The sequence below is a fragment of the Saimiri boliviensis genome, chromosome 4 (assembly GCF_048565385.1).
Source record: "Saimiri boliviensis isolate mSaiBol1 chromosome 4, mSaiBol1.pri, whole genome shotgun sequence".
Lineage (NCBI taxonomy): Eukaryota > Metazoa > Chordata > Mammalia > Primates > Cebidae > Saimiri > Saimiri boliviensis.
This window is the reverse complement of record NC_133452.1, coordinates 96,986,530-96,998,702: the sequence shown is the minus strand read 5'-3', so window position 1 is coordinate 96,998,702 and position 12,173 is coordinate 96,986,530. Positions and strand designations below refer to the sequence as shown.

Here is a 12,173-nt window from a genome sequence, read left to right as displayed (position 1 = left end):
TTCACAACATGTACATTGTAATGCCTGCTATAGTTGAATTCATAATGTATAATTCAAAATTTTTACATTTAAAAAATTGTAGCCAATAAATATTTTGAAATCTTTTACACTATTATCTGTGAAACTAGGAGTATTTATTTAATTATATTGAAATCTTCAGAGAAATCAACTTCATAGCTTTTTGTGGGGAAACAATTTGTTCTACTCACAAGTAGGTATTAGGATGTGTGTGTCTATATATGTGTATGAGGGTCTGGGTATAGATGTTTTTTTTTTAAAGCTTTTATACTTTCCTGCTTCTTGATGGATGTAAAGTGTCCTGACCTCCTTTTCCTGGCAATGTTATAAATAAAACCTTTTAGAGGGGGCCTCTCCAAGGTAGTCCTTGTCAAAACCTTGTGAAAGAAACAAGGTAGCTGTTTTCTTTAAACTGCTGGCACTACAACAATGCATATACAAAATCACTTTAATGGTTATTCACATAAGTAGATTTATATAGACAGAAAATAGCTCCACTTTTTCTTTGCCAAGCAATCAAGCAAACACAAGACCAATAGAATTAGTAGGCAGAAACCCTGGGGACAATGGCTGTGCCCTTTCTGAGTAAGACATGAATGCCATCTGGAGGAACCATTTGAAACTACAGTGCAGTAACCAAAGAACCTGTTTTCAAGCATAAAAGTACTTTTTGTGAACAAGTGGGCAACAGAGGAAGGAATAAATACCTTCATTCTATGGATGTAAAGTCCTATTTCTTTCAAGCTTCCAGTAGAAGACTCTTGAGAATATTGTCACTGAATGAAGTACTTTCAGCTGAAATGGGAAATGAACCCCCCCCCTAGAGTCCTACAAGTATCATTAGCTCATCAGTAAATACAGGTTAGGAAGAATTAGGCAAGAGAGAAGCAGGCAAATGTGTCCCTAATTTGCTGTGTCCTGCCATCTCCTCTCCCTACAATGCCTTTCATTCATGAGAAGATTTAAATGACTGATAGTTTAGTTTTTTTTTTCAAAGGTATTTACATTTTCATAGGTTGAAAGTCTAAAGAGAGAGAGAGAAAGAGTTAACTAGCAGGATTTCCAGTAGATATGAACTGTTGGAGGGGCTACAGTGATATAAGACAGCCATCTCCTTTATAAAATTGTTAATTATTCCTTTTAAAGTAGGTGTGTGTCTTACTGATACACTAACTTAAAACAAAAATGTTTTAAAAGGAGTAATTCCTCAAAAGTCTGAGTAGTTAAAAATATCCGCATTTCCTATGTTTATTTCTAATAAGATTCTGGTGTTCTGAGGGCATGTCATTGAGTCTTCTATCTCAATGCCTCTCAAATATATCCTATTAAAAAACTTTCTAGCCCGGGCGTGATGGCTAATGCCTGTACTCCCAACACTTTGGGAGGATGAGGTGGGCGGATCACTTGAGCTCAGGAGTTCAAGACCAGCCTAAGCAACACGGCAAAACCCTGTCTCTACAAAAAATGCAAAAATCAGCCAGGTGTGGTGGCATGCTCCTGTAGTACCAGCTGCTCAGGAGGCTCAGGTGGGAGAAATGCTTGAGCTGCGGAGGTCGAGGCTGCAGTCAGCCATAAACGCACCAGTGCACTGCAGCCTGGGTGACAGAGTAAGACCGTGTCTCAGAAAGAGATTAAAAAAAAAATAATTTCCAACCACTTGAGGGACCAATACTTTTATAAATTAAAATTGTACGGCAATATCTTGATGCCTGTTCCTGTGCTCATATGTCACAGGTCATTAACGTTCAGATTGGCACTGGTCTGTGCACACATCTGGCGATCACTACTCTACCTCTGCTTCTTTCTAAAAATAGCCGGATTTGACTTAAAGATCTCTGCCCACAATATTCACCACGTTATATTCAAGAGCTTGACTTATACCTTCCTCCCTTCTGCTCTCTTCCCTCCCTTCTTCCAACTTTCAAAATAATAGTCTTTGAATCCATAATAATGAAAACTTCAAACACTTTCTAGTCCCTATTTAAATCTACTTCCAACATATTTGCACAATTTCCCCATCCTCTTGTTCAGTTCAACTCAGTTCAGTTTTGCTAATTTTGTCATGAGTTTGGCCTAGACACCAGAAACTTGTGTAAGACACATGGGTAGCACAGAAGTTCAGATATTTGAGGATTAACAGGAGAAATCTAAGAAAACAATGTAGCTGACAAGACACATGCTTTCTTGCTATAAAGATTATTGGAAAGCTTCAGCTGAATATCATTTTTCTGTGTGGCCAAAATACAGGTTGAGAAAGTCTTTTGATTGATAAGCAATTCTAGCTTTCTGAAGTTTCTTCCATTCACTAGTTGAAGAGCAATGTATATTTTTTCTAATTCCAATAACCCAAAACAGAAAATTCTACATGGGCATATATTAAGTATTCACACATTTCCATTTATAAGGCACCAAACACATGAATCTCAGAGAAAGGAAGAAAACAAAAGATTTGAGGACAACAAAGTAAACTCAGAGGAAGTTCATCAAACTGGAGTTAAATCACCTCCCTTTTTAGTAAATAAGGGACCTTATACTGATAGGAATCATTGCCTGTGAAAAGAAGCCTTCTGAGCCCTTCTTTTGACACAGCCTCCTTCACTGGATTAGTGCAGGAGTAAATCCTCAGGGAGGGCTGCATGGCCGGAACACATCAATCCCAAGCACCACCTATCCCATAGAAGCTTGTGGGCAGCAATGCTCCAAACAAACCACGTTCTCACCCAAAGAAACCTTCAGGGACCAATCCAAGTAGGCACACATGCTTGCCTATCCCAGTACTTGAGTATTTTAAGAGTTCTACTCTAAGCTGAGGCAGAACTGCTGCCTGAGAACCCTGAACTGGGTTAGTTATGTGGGTTCTTCATGGGGCACCATCTATGCAGGAGGCTGGACCCTGGATTCCTCTTGAAATAATGAGGTCCCTAGAGGGACCCTTAGAACCAACTGATCCTACCAAGAGCTTTTAAAACATGCTGGTCAAATCTGCAGAAGATTCCCTGGTGCAATCCCGATATCTTAGGCTGTAAGGCAGCCCTGATAACTCTCAAGTAATCCTGTAGTCCACCAGTATAAAACAGAAGAGTCCCATGCCACCATACAGTATCTAAGCTTATTGGCTGGGCCTCCTGGTGACTATTGGCACTGTAATTTCTAGTACTGTTTACATTAATATTATATGAGAATAAGCTTCCTGAATGTCCACATAAATCCAAGCATTTCCTGGAAGTATGACTGCTTCCTAGTCCTTTATATTACCATGCAAGGTAGGGATGGGAGTGAGTAACACTTCAAAGAAAACTGCCAGGTAGACAGTTATCCTGAGAAAAGGGTTAGTATTATAGCTGGTGAGAAAGGAAGGACCAGAAATCAGATGAACTGAGTAATTCACTATGTCATCTTGAAAACTTTTCCACCCTGGACAATTTGAAAACTAAATGAAATTTGGTCGTTGGGTCAATTTATTCCATTACCAAAGACCAGCATAGTAGGATATCCATTCCAACAGGGTGAGGACCAGCCACCTACTTACTTTCCAGTCCAATTTTATTATCCTTATCCTTTCTGCTCTAAGAATTGCCCCGGAGGCCACAATCAAAATTTTGCTAAATTTTCAGGCATGAAGATGATTCTCCTTAATTCGATGTCTCATGAATCTTAGCCAAGATCCCTTCCCTTCCTGTGCCTTGCAAGGCTATGATCCAAAAGGAAAAGGAATAGTCCTCTTATTAACAACAACAAAACTCTGAAATCCTTTGGCTTTCAAACACTGCAGCTATAACATATCCTTGGATATATGTATTAATTTAAAAGCCAATCCTTTAAAAATCAACTTCTATTTTATCAAGTTTTCTCCAAATTATGAAGGGTTGCCTCCACACCTTGCCCCACGTGCTACCCTCAGGAATCTTTCTTGGTCAGTCTGGCCTTGACTTTGTGCCTCAGAAGGGCTGCGGTGGCAGCACTGCAGGCAGCCAAGAAAAAGAAGGAGAGGCAGGCCATGTAGACAGACAGGGGTCCGTGGCGCTGCAGGAAGATCTCCTGCCGCCCCTGGTAGTCCAGGAGGATGGCCTCCAGCTGGGAGAGCGTGCAGATAGACAAAAAGGCATGGAAGATCTGATGCCCATGGCCCACGATGTCACAGGAACCCGGGAAGTACTTTTCAGGCACCGGGCAGGAGAAAAAATAAGCACTGACCAGGAAGAAGAGGATCTGGAGGGTGTGATACCAGGCTGCTTGCTCCTGGCAGCCAGCCAGGTGGCAGAGTGCCACACGGTGTGCCACAGGGCTGATGTCTAGGATGAAGGCCAGCCCTGCCGGCACCACTTGACAGATCTTCCTCATGACTGGGTAAGGCCTCCGGTAACGATATTTGGCATAGCAACAGCCAGCACAGGATAACCAGCCACAGAAGGCAGCCGCTGGCAAGAAGAAAAGCCAGAACCGCTCATACCAGGCCTGGTCAGAGCTATAGAAGAAATGAGCCAAAGCACTGCCATATTGGTAAACGCTCACGCCAACATAGTCCACAAAGTAGAAGGTGTAGTGGGAGAGCTCCGACTTGGACTGCAGAAGGTGCGCCAGAAGGCTGCAGGTGAGGTAAGTGATTGACGACAGGATGAAGAGGAGCAGTGGCAGGGAGTGGGCAGACGCCCATGGCAAGGCCTCAGCCTCGGCAAAGGCCCAGAATCGCAAGAGAACGGCCAGGGCTGCCAGTAAATGGGTCCAGACGTTGACCACCTCGTTGTGTTTCTGAAAAAGGCTGAAGAAGTAGTAGCGCCACTCGTGCCCTATGGGGCGGTAGCCGGTACGGATGTAAGGCTCCCGGAAGAGCTGGGGCACATCCGTTTCCGGGACAGTGCAAGGCATCTTGGGAAGCCCATCCTCCAGGATCTTGGGCAGGCGGCGCAGCTGCGGTCCGCTGACCGACAGGGTACTCAGGCGCTCCAAGATGGCGGTCGTCATGGCCGCAGCTCACCTGCGCTCCGAGCCGGGCACTCAGGACAGGGGATGTAACCTGCAGAAAAGAGGAAAATTGGCCAAGCTGCAGTGAGACACGAATGAAGCTAAGGCGGACAAGGAAAACTAGGGCTATTTTCTATTTTTTTCTTTTCTTTTGAGATGGGGTCTCACTCTGTCGCCCAGGCTAGAGTGCAGTGGCGCGATCACAACCCACTGCAACCTCTAATTCTGAGCTCAAGTGATCCTCCAGAGTAGCTAGGACCACAGGTGCACGCCAACATGCCCGGATAATTTTTTGTTGTTGCTTTTGTTCTAGAGAGGGGGATGTCTCTATGTACAGCAAGCTGGACCCAAACACCTGGGATCAAGCATTCCTCCCCCATCCTCAGCCCCCTCAAGTGTTGAGATTTCAGGCGTGAGCCACCAGGCCGGCTACAATCTGTGGTTATTTTAATGGAACATGGCTTTCTAGTGTAGTAGGGGAAGCAGGGAGCTGCAAACAGTTTCTTTGAGCCTCCTTTTCTTCATCTGTCGAATAATGGAGTTGAACCAAGATCCCTTACTGTCTATAAGGGATCTTGGTTCAAGATTTTTTTTTTTTTAACAGTTTTACTTGTTGGCCAGCTGGAATGCAGTGGCGCAATCTTGGTTCACTGCACCTTCGGTCTCCTGGGTTCAAGCAATTGTCCTGCCTCAGCCTCCCAAGTAGCTGGTATTACAGGCATGTACCACCAAACCCAGCTAACTTTTTGTATTGTTAGTAGAGATGGCGTTTCACCATGTTGGCCAGGCTGGTCTCGAACTCCTAACCTCAAATGATCCACCCGCCTCAGCCTCCAAAAGTGCTGGAATTACAGGCATAAGCCACCGTGCCTGGCTTGTCCCAATATTCTATGTTTACTGCAGTCAGTGTGAAGCAAAGCCACATCGTGTAAAATGAAAATGTTAACTACCCTAATTTAATGATATGGATGCCTTAATGATTATCAAGATTTAATTATATCTATAAGTAAGATAACTTTTAAACCATATGGGGTTTTCTCAATGTTATTAAGATGTAATAATTAAGCAGGCTTTAATGGCATGAAATATAAATACTGAAATATAAGAATTATAAATACTGATATAACTAATGATAGACTGTATTTCTTTAGCATCCACTTAAACTATCCACTAGTCTCACTGGTACTTTGAAAATATGAGGTGAGCAACTGAGTAAAACTCACATTTAAGACTGGCAAATTGACTCATCAATTAGGTTGGTTAAAAAAAAACAACAATGCATATTCTAGGATATCCTAACAGTTAAAATTAACATGTGATTTAAATTTAACATAAAATCTAACTGCAAAGACTGTTTTGTTGTTGTTGTTTTTAAATTATGCTCTGGAATGCAAGTAGTTTTGGATTTGCCTCTCTTGGGTAATTAAAACTACTCAGTGAATTTCAGGCTTCAGAAATGCTTAACTTGTATTTCTCAGTGACAGATGAACACAGCAGTTATTTTATAAAACATTTCATAAACTGCTGCAAAATTTCATGTGAAGTTGCTAGGTAAAGAAACAGATTTTGACCATTTCTGGTTACCCTATATAGTTATGTTTCCCAAGCTTTTTTCTTCAGAAATGTTCACTCTGATTTATCTAAATGGAACCCTTCCGTCAAAGACCCTCAGCTGGAGCACATACAGAAAGTATTGTTCAGGGTGCTTACTAATTTTAGTGAAGAAGATGAAATTCCTACTCATATGGCTTAATCAATATTGAAAGAGAAAAAATACCTAACCAGGTGAAGAGTGCAGAGCATGAAAATTAAGAAAATGTAAAGAAGTTTAGGGAGACCTGGAGTCAAGATCAGTTTTGCCACTTACTAGGGTGACCTTGGGCAAGTTATAGAATTCTCTCAGCCTCAGTTTTCTTCATAATTCTATATGTTTTATGGGTTGTGTGATAGTTTAAATGAGAGACTCTAGAAAATGAAGTGCTTAGCACTCTGCCCAGCCCAAGAAAGGTGCTTAGTAAATGTGAAGTATTGCTATTGTTTTTATTGCTATGAGCTGGGCTCTGTGCTAGGTACTAGGTATTAAGGATACAAAGACTGGTAAGATGCACTTCCTGCCTTCAAAGAGGTCAGAGTTTACAGGGGAGACAGACATGTAGGGGAATCAGCACAAAAATGTGCAATAAGTGCTCCATTAGAGATAAGCACTGGTTCACGGGGGTCTCAGCAAACAACCAAAACAGGGAGCAGATGGGGGTAGCCCTCTCAAAGTGACCCTGAACTGAATCGTGAAGGAAGAATCAGAATTCCTGAGAGAAGATAAAGGTGAGAGAGACTTCTAGGCAGAGAGCAAGGTCAAAGAACTTCTGCCAAGATAGGGGCTTGGAAAGCTTGGAGCATCTGAGGTCATTGTAGGTGGCAGTTCTGACATTGGTGCCAGAGAGACCTGAGCTCACATCCTGAGCCCCACCATCAACAAGCTGCATGAATCCAGCCTGAGCTTTGTCATCTGTGGAATAGAGTTAATGACAGAATAATTGTCTTACAGGGCTGAGCAAGAACTATGTAATGCCTGTAAAGTGTTTGTTTAACAAAGTGCTTGGTTCCAACTCTGCATTAACTACTTGCCATTATTATGATCATCACTGGTATGAGATGCAGGAATCGTTCATGAGTAGAGGGCCTAATGTCCCCTCCGTACCTTGAACCTATTTCTATGACAGTCCCTATAACCCTGTATTGAGGCATTCATTTAGCCAGCACCCATCAGACAGTAGTCTTCTACCAGGAATGGGCTATGCACTCGTGCTCAACATAGGAATTAAAGACACCAGAGAAATGTATCACGGATAACAGAGTCAGCCAGAAAGAGAAACACAGAAAGAAGGGGTGTGGGAGAGAGAAAGAAAAATGCTAATTAGAATACCTGAATTCATTTAAAAACAAAAAGAAAAGAAAAAGCTAAGTGGTGCTTCTGCTATCAGCCAGCAGAGGGATCCAAGTGCCTGAAAGTTAAGTTCTAGATGGAGGTTTCTCCAACTGACGTTGGTGGACAAACTACAGGAATGAGCCTGGGACATGGATAACTTCTGAAGCTGTCCTGTTGCTGTTAACAACATGCAATCTGGGGGTACTGGGCTTGTTGGCGTTCCGGGGAATTACAGTGCTCTATTTTTTAGATGTAGTCTTCTACTACCTCTTGTGAAATAGAGAGGAAACCAGATGAAATTACCAGTCTGATTTTATGTCTGGGAGAAATCAAAGCGAGTCAATGGGGATATAAATCTATAGAAGGAATCCCCAAAGATGCTCCCACTAGCCTCGTCTGCAAGCTGTCTAAAATCAAGGCTATTTCTCTCATCTTTGGGAACCCAAACCAATCAGACGATTCCTGCATCCAGAGTTCAACAATATATAACCACACAATTTCTACTTAACTTTGTATCCTTAAAATAGTGTATCCATCACATAGCAGGTTCTTATAAACTGACAACTCAACTGAATTTCTAACGACTAAAATGTTGGGTTTTAGTAGTTTAGCGATTGGAAGAGAGCACAATTCAGACCTGGGAACTAACTGGCATCTGTCTGTTCTGAGGAAGAAAGGACAGAACATGATACTGCCTTATTTTTGGTCTGCAGAAGACCATGACTGGAGAGCTCTGACAGTTCCAGTCCTCATAGCACCAACCTCCTTCATGACTTCATGTTAACAAGTTCTTTTTAGGAAATTATTTTTACTTCACTCTCATAGAAAATAGGAAGAGATTTATAGAACTAAGAAGGAGACAGGTACAAATCCAAAAGGATTTTAACTTTAACTTCAAAAGAAAAGGTGCACACGGGGAAATAGGCAGAATCATAATTTCTCTTACAAATGAGATCTTTTAAATGCAGACACAGAGATCTCAGGGTCTCCTTAATAACTCCACCCCCTGAAGTGTGTAACCCAATACCCACAAAAGAACCAGTGAGTCCAGGGTTACAACCACCATGGCCTCTAACTCAGAATATGATACCTTATCTCTCCCAGGAATGAGAGTGTTGCAAAGATCTGAGTCCTCTATCTGTGGGTAAAAAGTACTTAAATTTCCCGGCCAGGTGCAGTGGCTCATGCTTGTAATCCCAGCACTTTGGGAGGCTGAGGCAGGTAGAGTGCTTGAGGTCAGGAGTTCGAGACCAGCCTGATCAACATGGTGAAACCCCATCTCTACTAAAAATACAAAAAATTATTTGGGCATGGTGGCCAGTGCCTGTAATTCCAGCTACTAGGGAGGCTGAGGCAGGAGAATCACTTGAACCCAGGAGGAAGAGTTGTAGTGAACAGAGATTGTGCCACTACACTTCAGACTGGGCAACAAAGCAAGACTTCATCTCCAAAACAAACAAACAAAAAAGGACTTAAATTTCCCTTTGGTAGTGCAAGGTCATGAAAAATTCTAAACTTGTGGTCAGAAAGAGATTGGGTTGTTTTTTTCTTTTTCCTCTGTCATTTCCTTAGCAACCACCTCTTCCCCTGCCATGAAATTCTCCCTCTGAGAGCAGCTAACACAACAAAAATGGTAATGAGTTATAATTCCTTTATCATCATTAACTTCTGAAGCCACTGTCAAGTGGGTTCTGCCCCCTCCCTCTTAGATCTCACTTTCACTAAGCAGGAATGGGCAATGCTTCCCCGATTCAAAGGACCAGCTGTAAAGTCTAAGTCAATTTTGGCGGAAACCACATATTGTCATCATGATGTTGAATCCTCCCAGACTTCCCAGGTGGCTGCACCACGTAAGAGCCCCTCCCTTACTTCTGGCCTCTGTTCCCATGCCCTACTACCCAACCCGATGTGGCTATGAGCTGACCAAGATTCTACCTTAGAACAGTCTCCTTTGCACAGGGTTCACTCCAACTCCTGGACGGCTGAAATTTAAATCTTCCTCAAGAATTTTTATGAACTAGATAATCTCAAGTCTTTTCATTTTAATCAACCAGAAATCTTTTTCAGAGCAAAGATTATCTGCTCAACAGTATTCCAGGCTACAAAGATCACAGAAGAATAAAATAAGATCCTTTACCTCAAGAAGCTTAGAAGAGTCAAACTTCATGAATCAACAGCCAACACCACCAGATGGCACACAATCAAGTGTAAGGTAGAGTGAAATACAAATAGATCTATAGAGCAAAACACACTTGGAGCATGCTGGGGCAGCCATTGGGGGAAATGGGCTTGTGTTAGCCCCAAAAGGCTGGATAGAGCTCAGACAAGTGAGAACTGGGGCATTTTAGCAAAGAAGCAAAATAAGAGCCTAGGAATAATATGACTTCCTGGTGGGTCTGTGAGCAGAGGGGCACTTGGGGAGTAATGAGGAAGTGAGACAGGTTCAATGAATTTAGTGAAAGTTTAGGTTTGATGTTACAGAGGAAATGGGAGTCATTTCTCTCCCCTGAAGCCATTACCCTGTTTCAGTGCTTATCTTCTCTGAGCTCTGCAAGGATTCCCAATGCTAACCAATCCCTCCTCTCTTTGCTTAAGTGACAATGGCACTACCCTTTCTGGCCCCACCTTGGCTTTCTTCTCCCACCATCCCTGTCAAATGTGGTTATCTGCCACCTTTTCATCATCCACAGTGCCTCTCAGACAGGTACTTCTCCCAGACCCTTAGCTTCAGCTAGCACCTGTATCCGCTGATTTCCAAATTTGCCTCCAGCCAGGTCTTACCTGAGGTTTGAATTCAAATATTTAACCACTCTAGATGTGTCCAAAACGATGTCCCCCATGGGCACTTCAAACTCTTTAGATATCTCTTTCAACCCAGACTTGACTCCTCCCCTACATCTAATCAGCATCCAGGTTTGCTGATTTTATCTCAACATTTCTGGAATCCATGTATCCTTTCCATTTCGACTGTTCTCCCTTAATTTAGGCCTCCACAACTTATGTTAATAATGACAATAGCAGTCTCAACTGACCTTTCTTCATCAACAAGGCTCCCTGGCCTCACATCCCCAACCCTCACTTCATTCTCCAAATCACTTCAGGGCAACAGCTTAAAAATGGAAATCTGGGCCAGGCACAGTGGCTCACGGCTGTAATCCAAGCACTTTGGAGGCCAAGGCAGGCAGATCACCTGAGGTCGGGAGTTCAAGATCAGCCTGACCAACATGGTGAAACCCCGTCTTTATAAAAAATAAAAATAAAAAAAAAAATAAACAATGGAAGTCTGATCATCATTCCTTCCTCAAAATTCTTCAATAGCTCACCATTGTTTGTTTACAATACAAATTCTAAGCCCTAATTATGCAAACAGATCCTTTCTCTGTTGACCTTCCTATTCTAGCGTCCTCTCCCAGAGCCCACACCTCTAAGTCCACTTTGTTGGCCCAGATCTTAATAATGGGAGTTCTTCATACTCTATCTCCCATGCAGGCAAACTCAGTACCCTCTAGCCCAGCAACTCTGGCTAATTTCCAACGTTCTACCAGGAAGCCTTTCTTAACTCCCAGACTGGCTTATGGCTCTCTCCAGCTCTCATTATACTCTGGCCTTGCCTCTCCCAGTTTGCTTCATTCATGGAGCTGGGTTCATTGGTTTACTCCACCTACTTTCCCATTGGCCACAAGCTCCTTTAAAGGCAGGGGCTGTTAGGTACAGAACTCCCCAGATTGAAAGTAATATCTGGCATATAGAAGACACCTTATAATTATTTACTAAATGAAGAGTTCTTTAGGTCCAGGCTCATGGCACCAATTTCTTTCTCTTCTGCAAAGGTGAAGAAAAAAAGAAATAATGGATTGGGAGTCAGGAAGTCTGACTTAGTATTTGCTCTACTCAGTTAGGTGTGTGGCTATGCCTAAGATAATCAATTACTCAGTGTCACTGTCCTCATAAAAAAGGGTGGGTGGGAGGAGGTGACTTCCTGTTTATCCACTTTTTAGGAAGAAAACAGAATAAGTAACAATAAAGTGGTCAGTAATGGAATAGTACTTTGAGGAGGCAAAGCATGCACATTAAAGTCCTGGAAATATTTCAAATAAAGAGCCCACTGAAGAAGGTAACTTAGTAAAAATACATCTATACACACTTATTTTCTATCTTATAATTGATTTTAATGCAATTTGTTTTAAAATCAAAAAGGAATACCAATTCTTTTGAAACACTTCTGGGAATCATCATAATACTGCCTCCGTGGGTCAAGTCTGGGCTG

The 12,173-nt window shown here is 42.4% G+C and overlaps 1 protein-coding gene across 4 annotated transcripts in view; it reads right to left on the bottom strand.

Annotated features, from left to right (window-relative positions):
* Nucleotides 1-448: 448 nt before the first annotated feature.
* The window catches only part of PAQR8 (progestin and adipoQ receptor family member 8), a 45,569-nt gene continuing 33,844 nt past the window's right edge, over nt 449-12,173 (bottom strand). For all 4 annotated transcript variants that reach the window (XM_074397899.1, XM_074397898.1, XM_003923117.4 and 1 more), the window contains one exon: nt 449-5,032. In XM_074397899.1, coding sequence (XP_074254000.1) covers nt 3,916-4,980 — 1,065 coding nt within the window. In that variant the 5' untranslated portion in view covers nt 4,981-5,032 and the 3' untranslated portion in view covers nt 449-3,915. The remainder of the gene's footprint in view (nt 5,033-12,173) is intronic.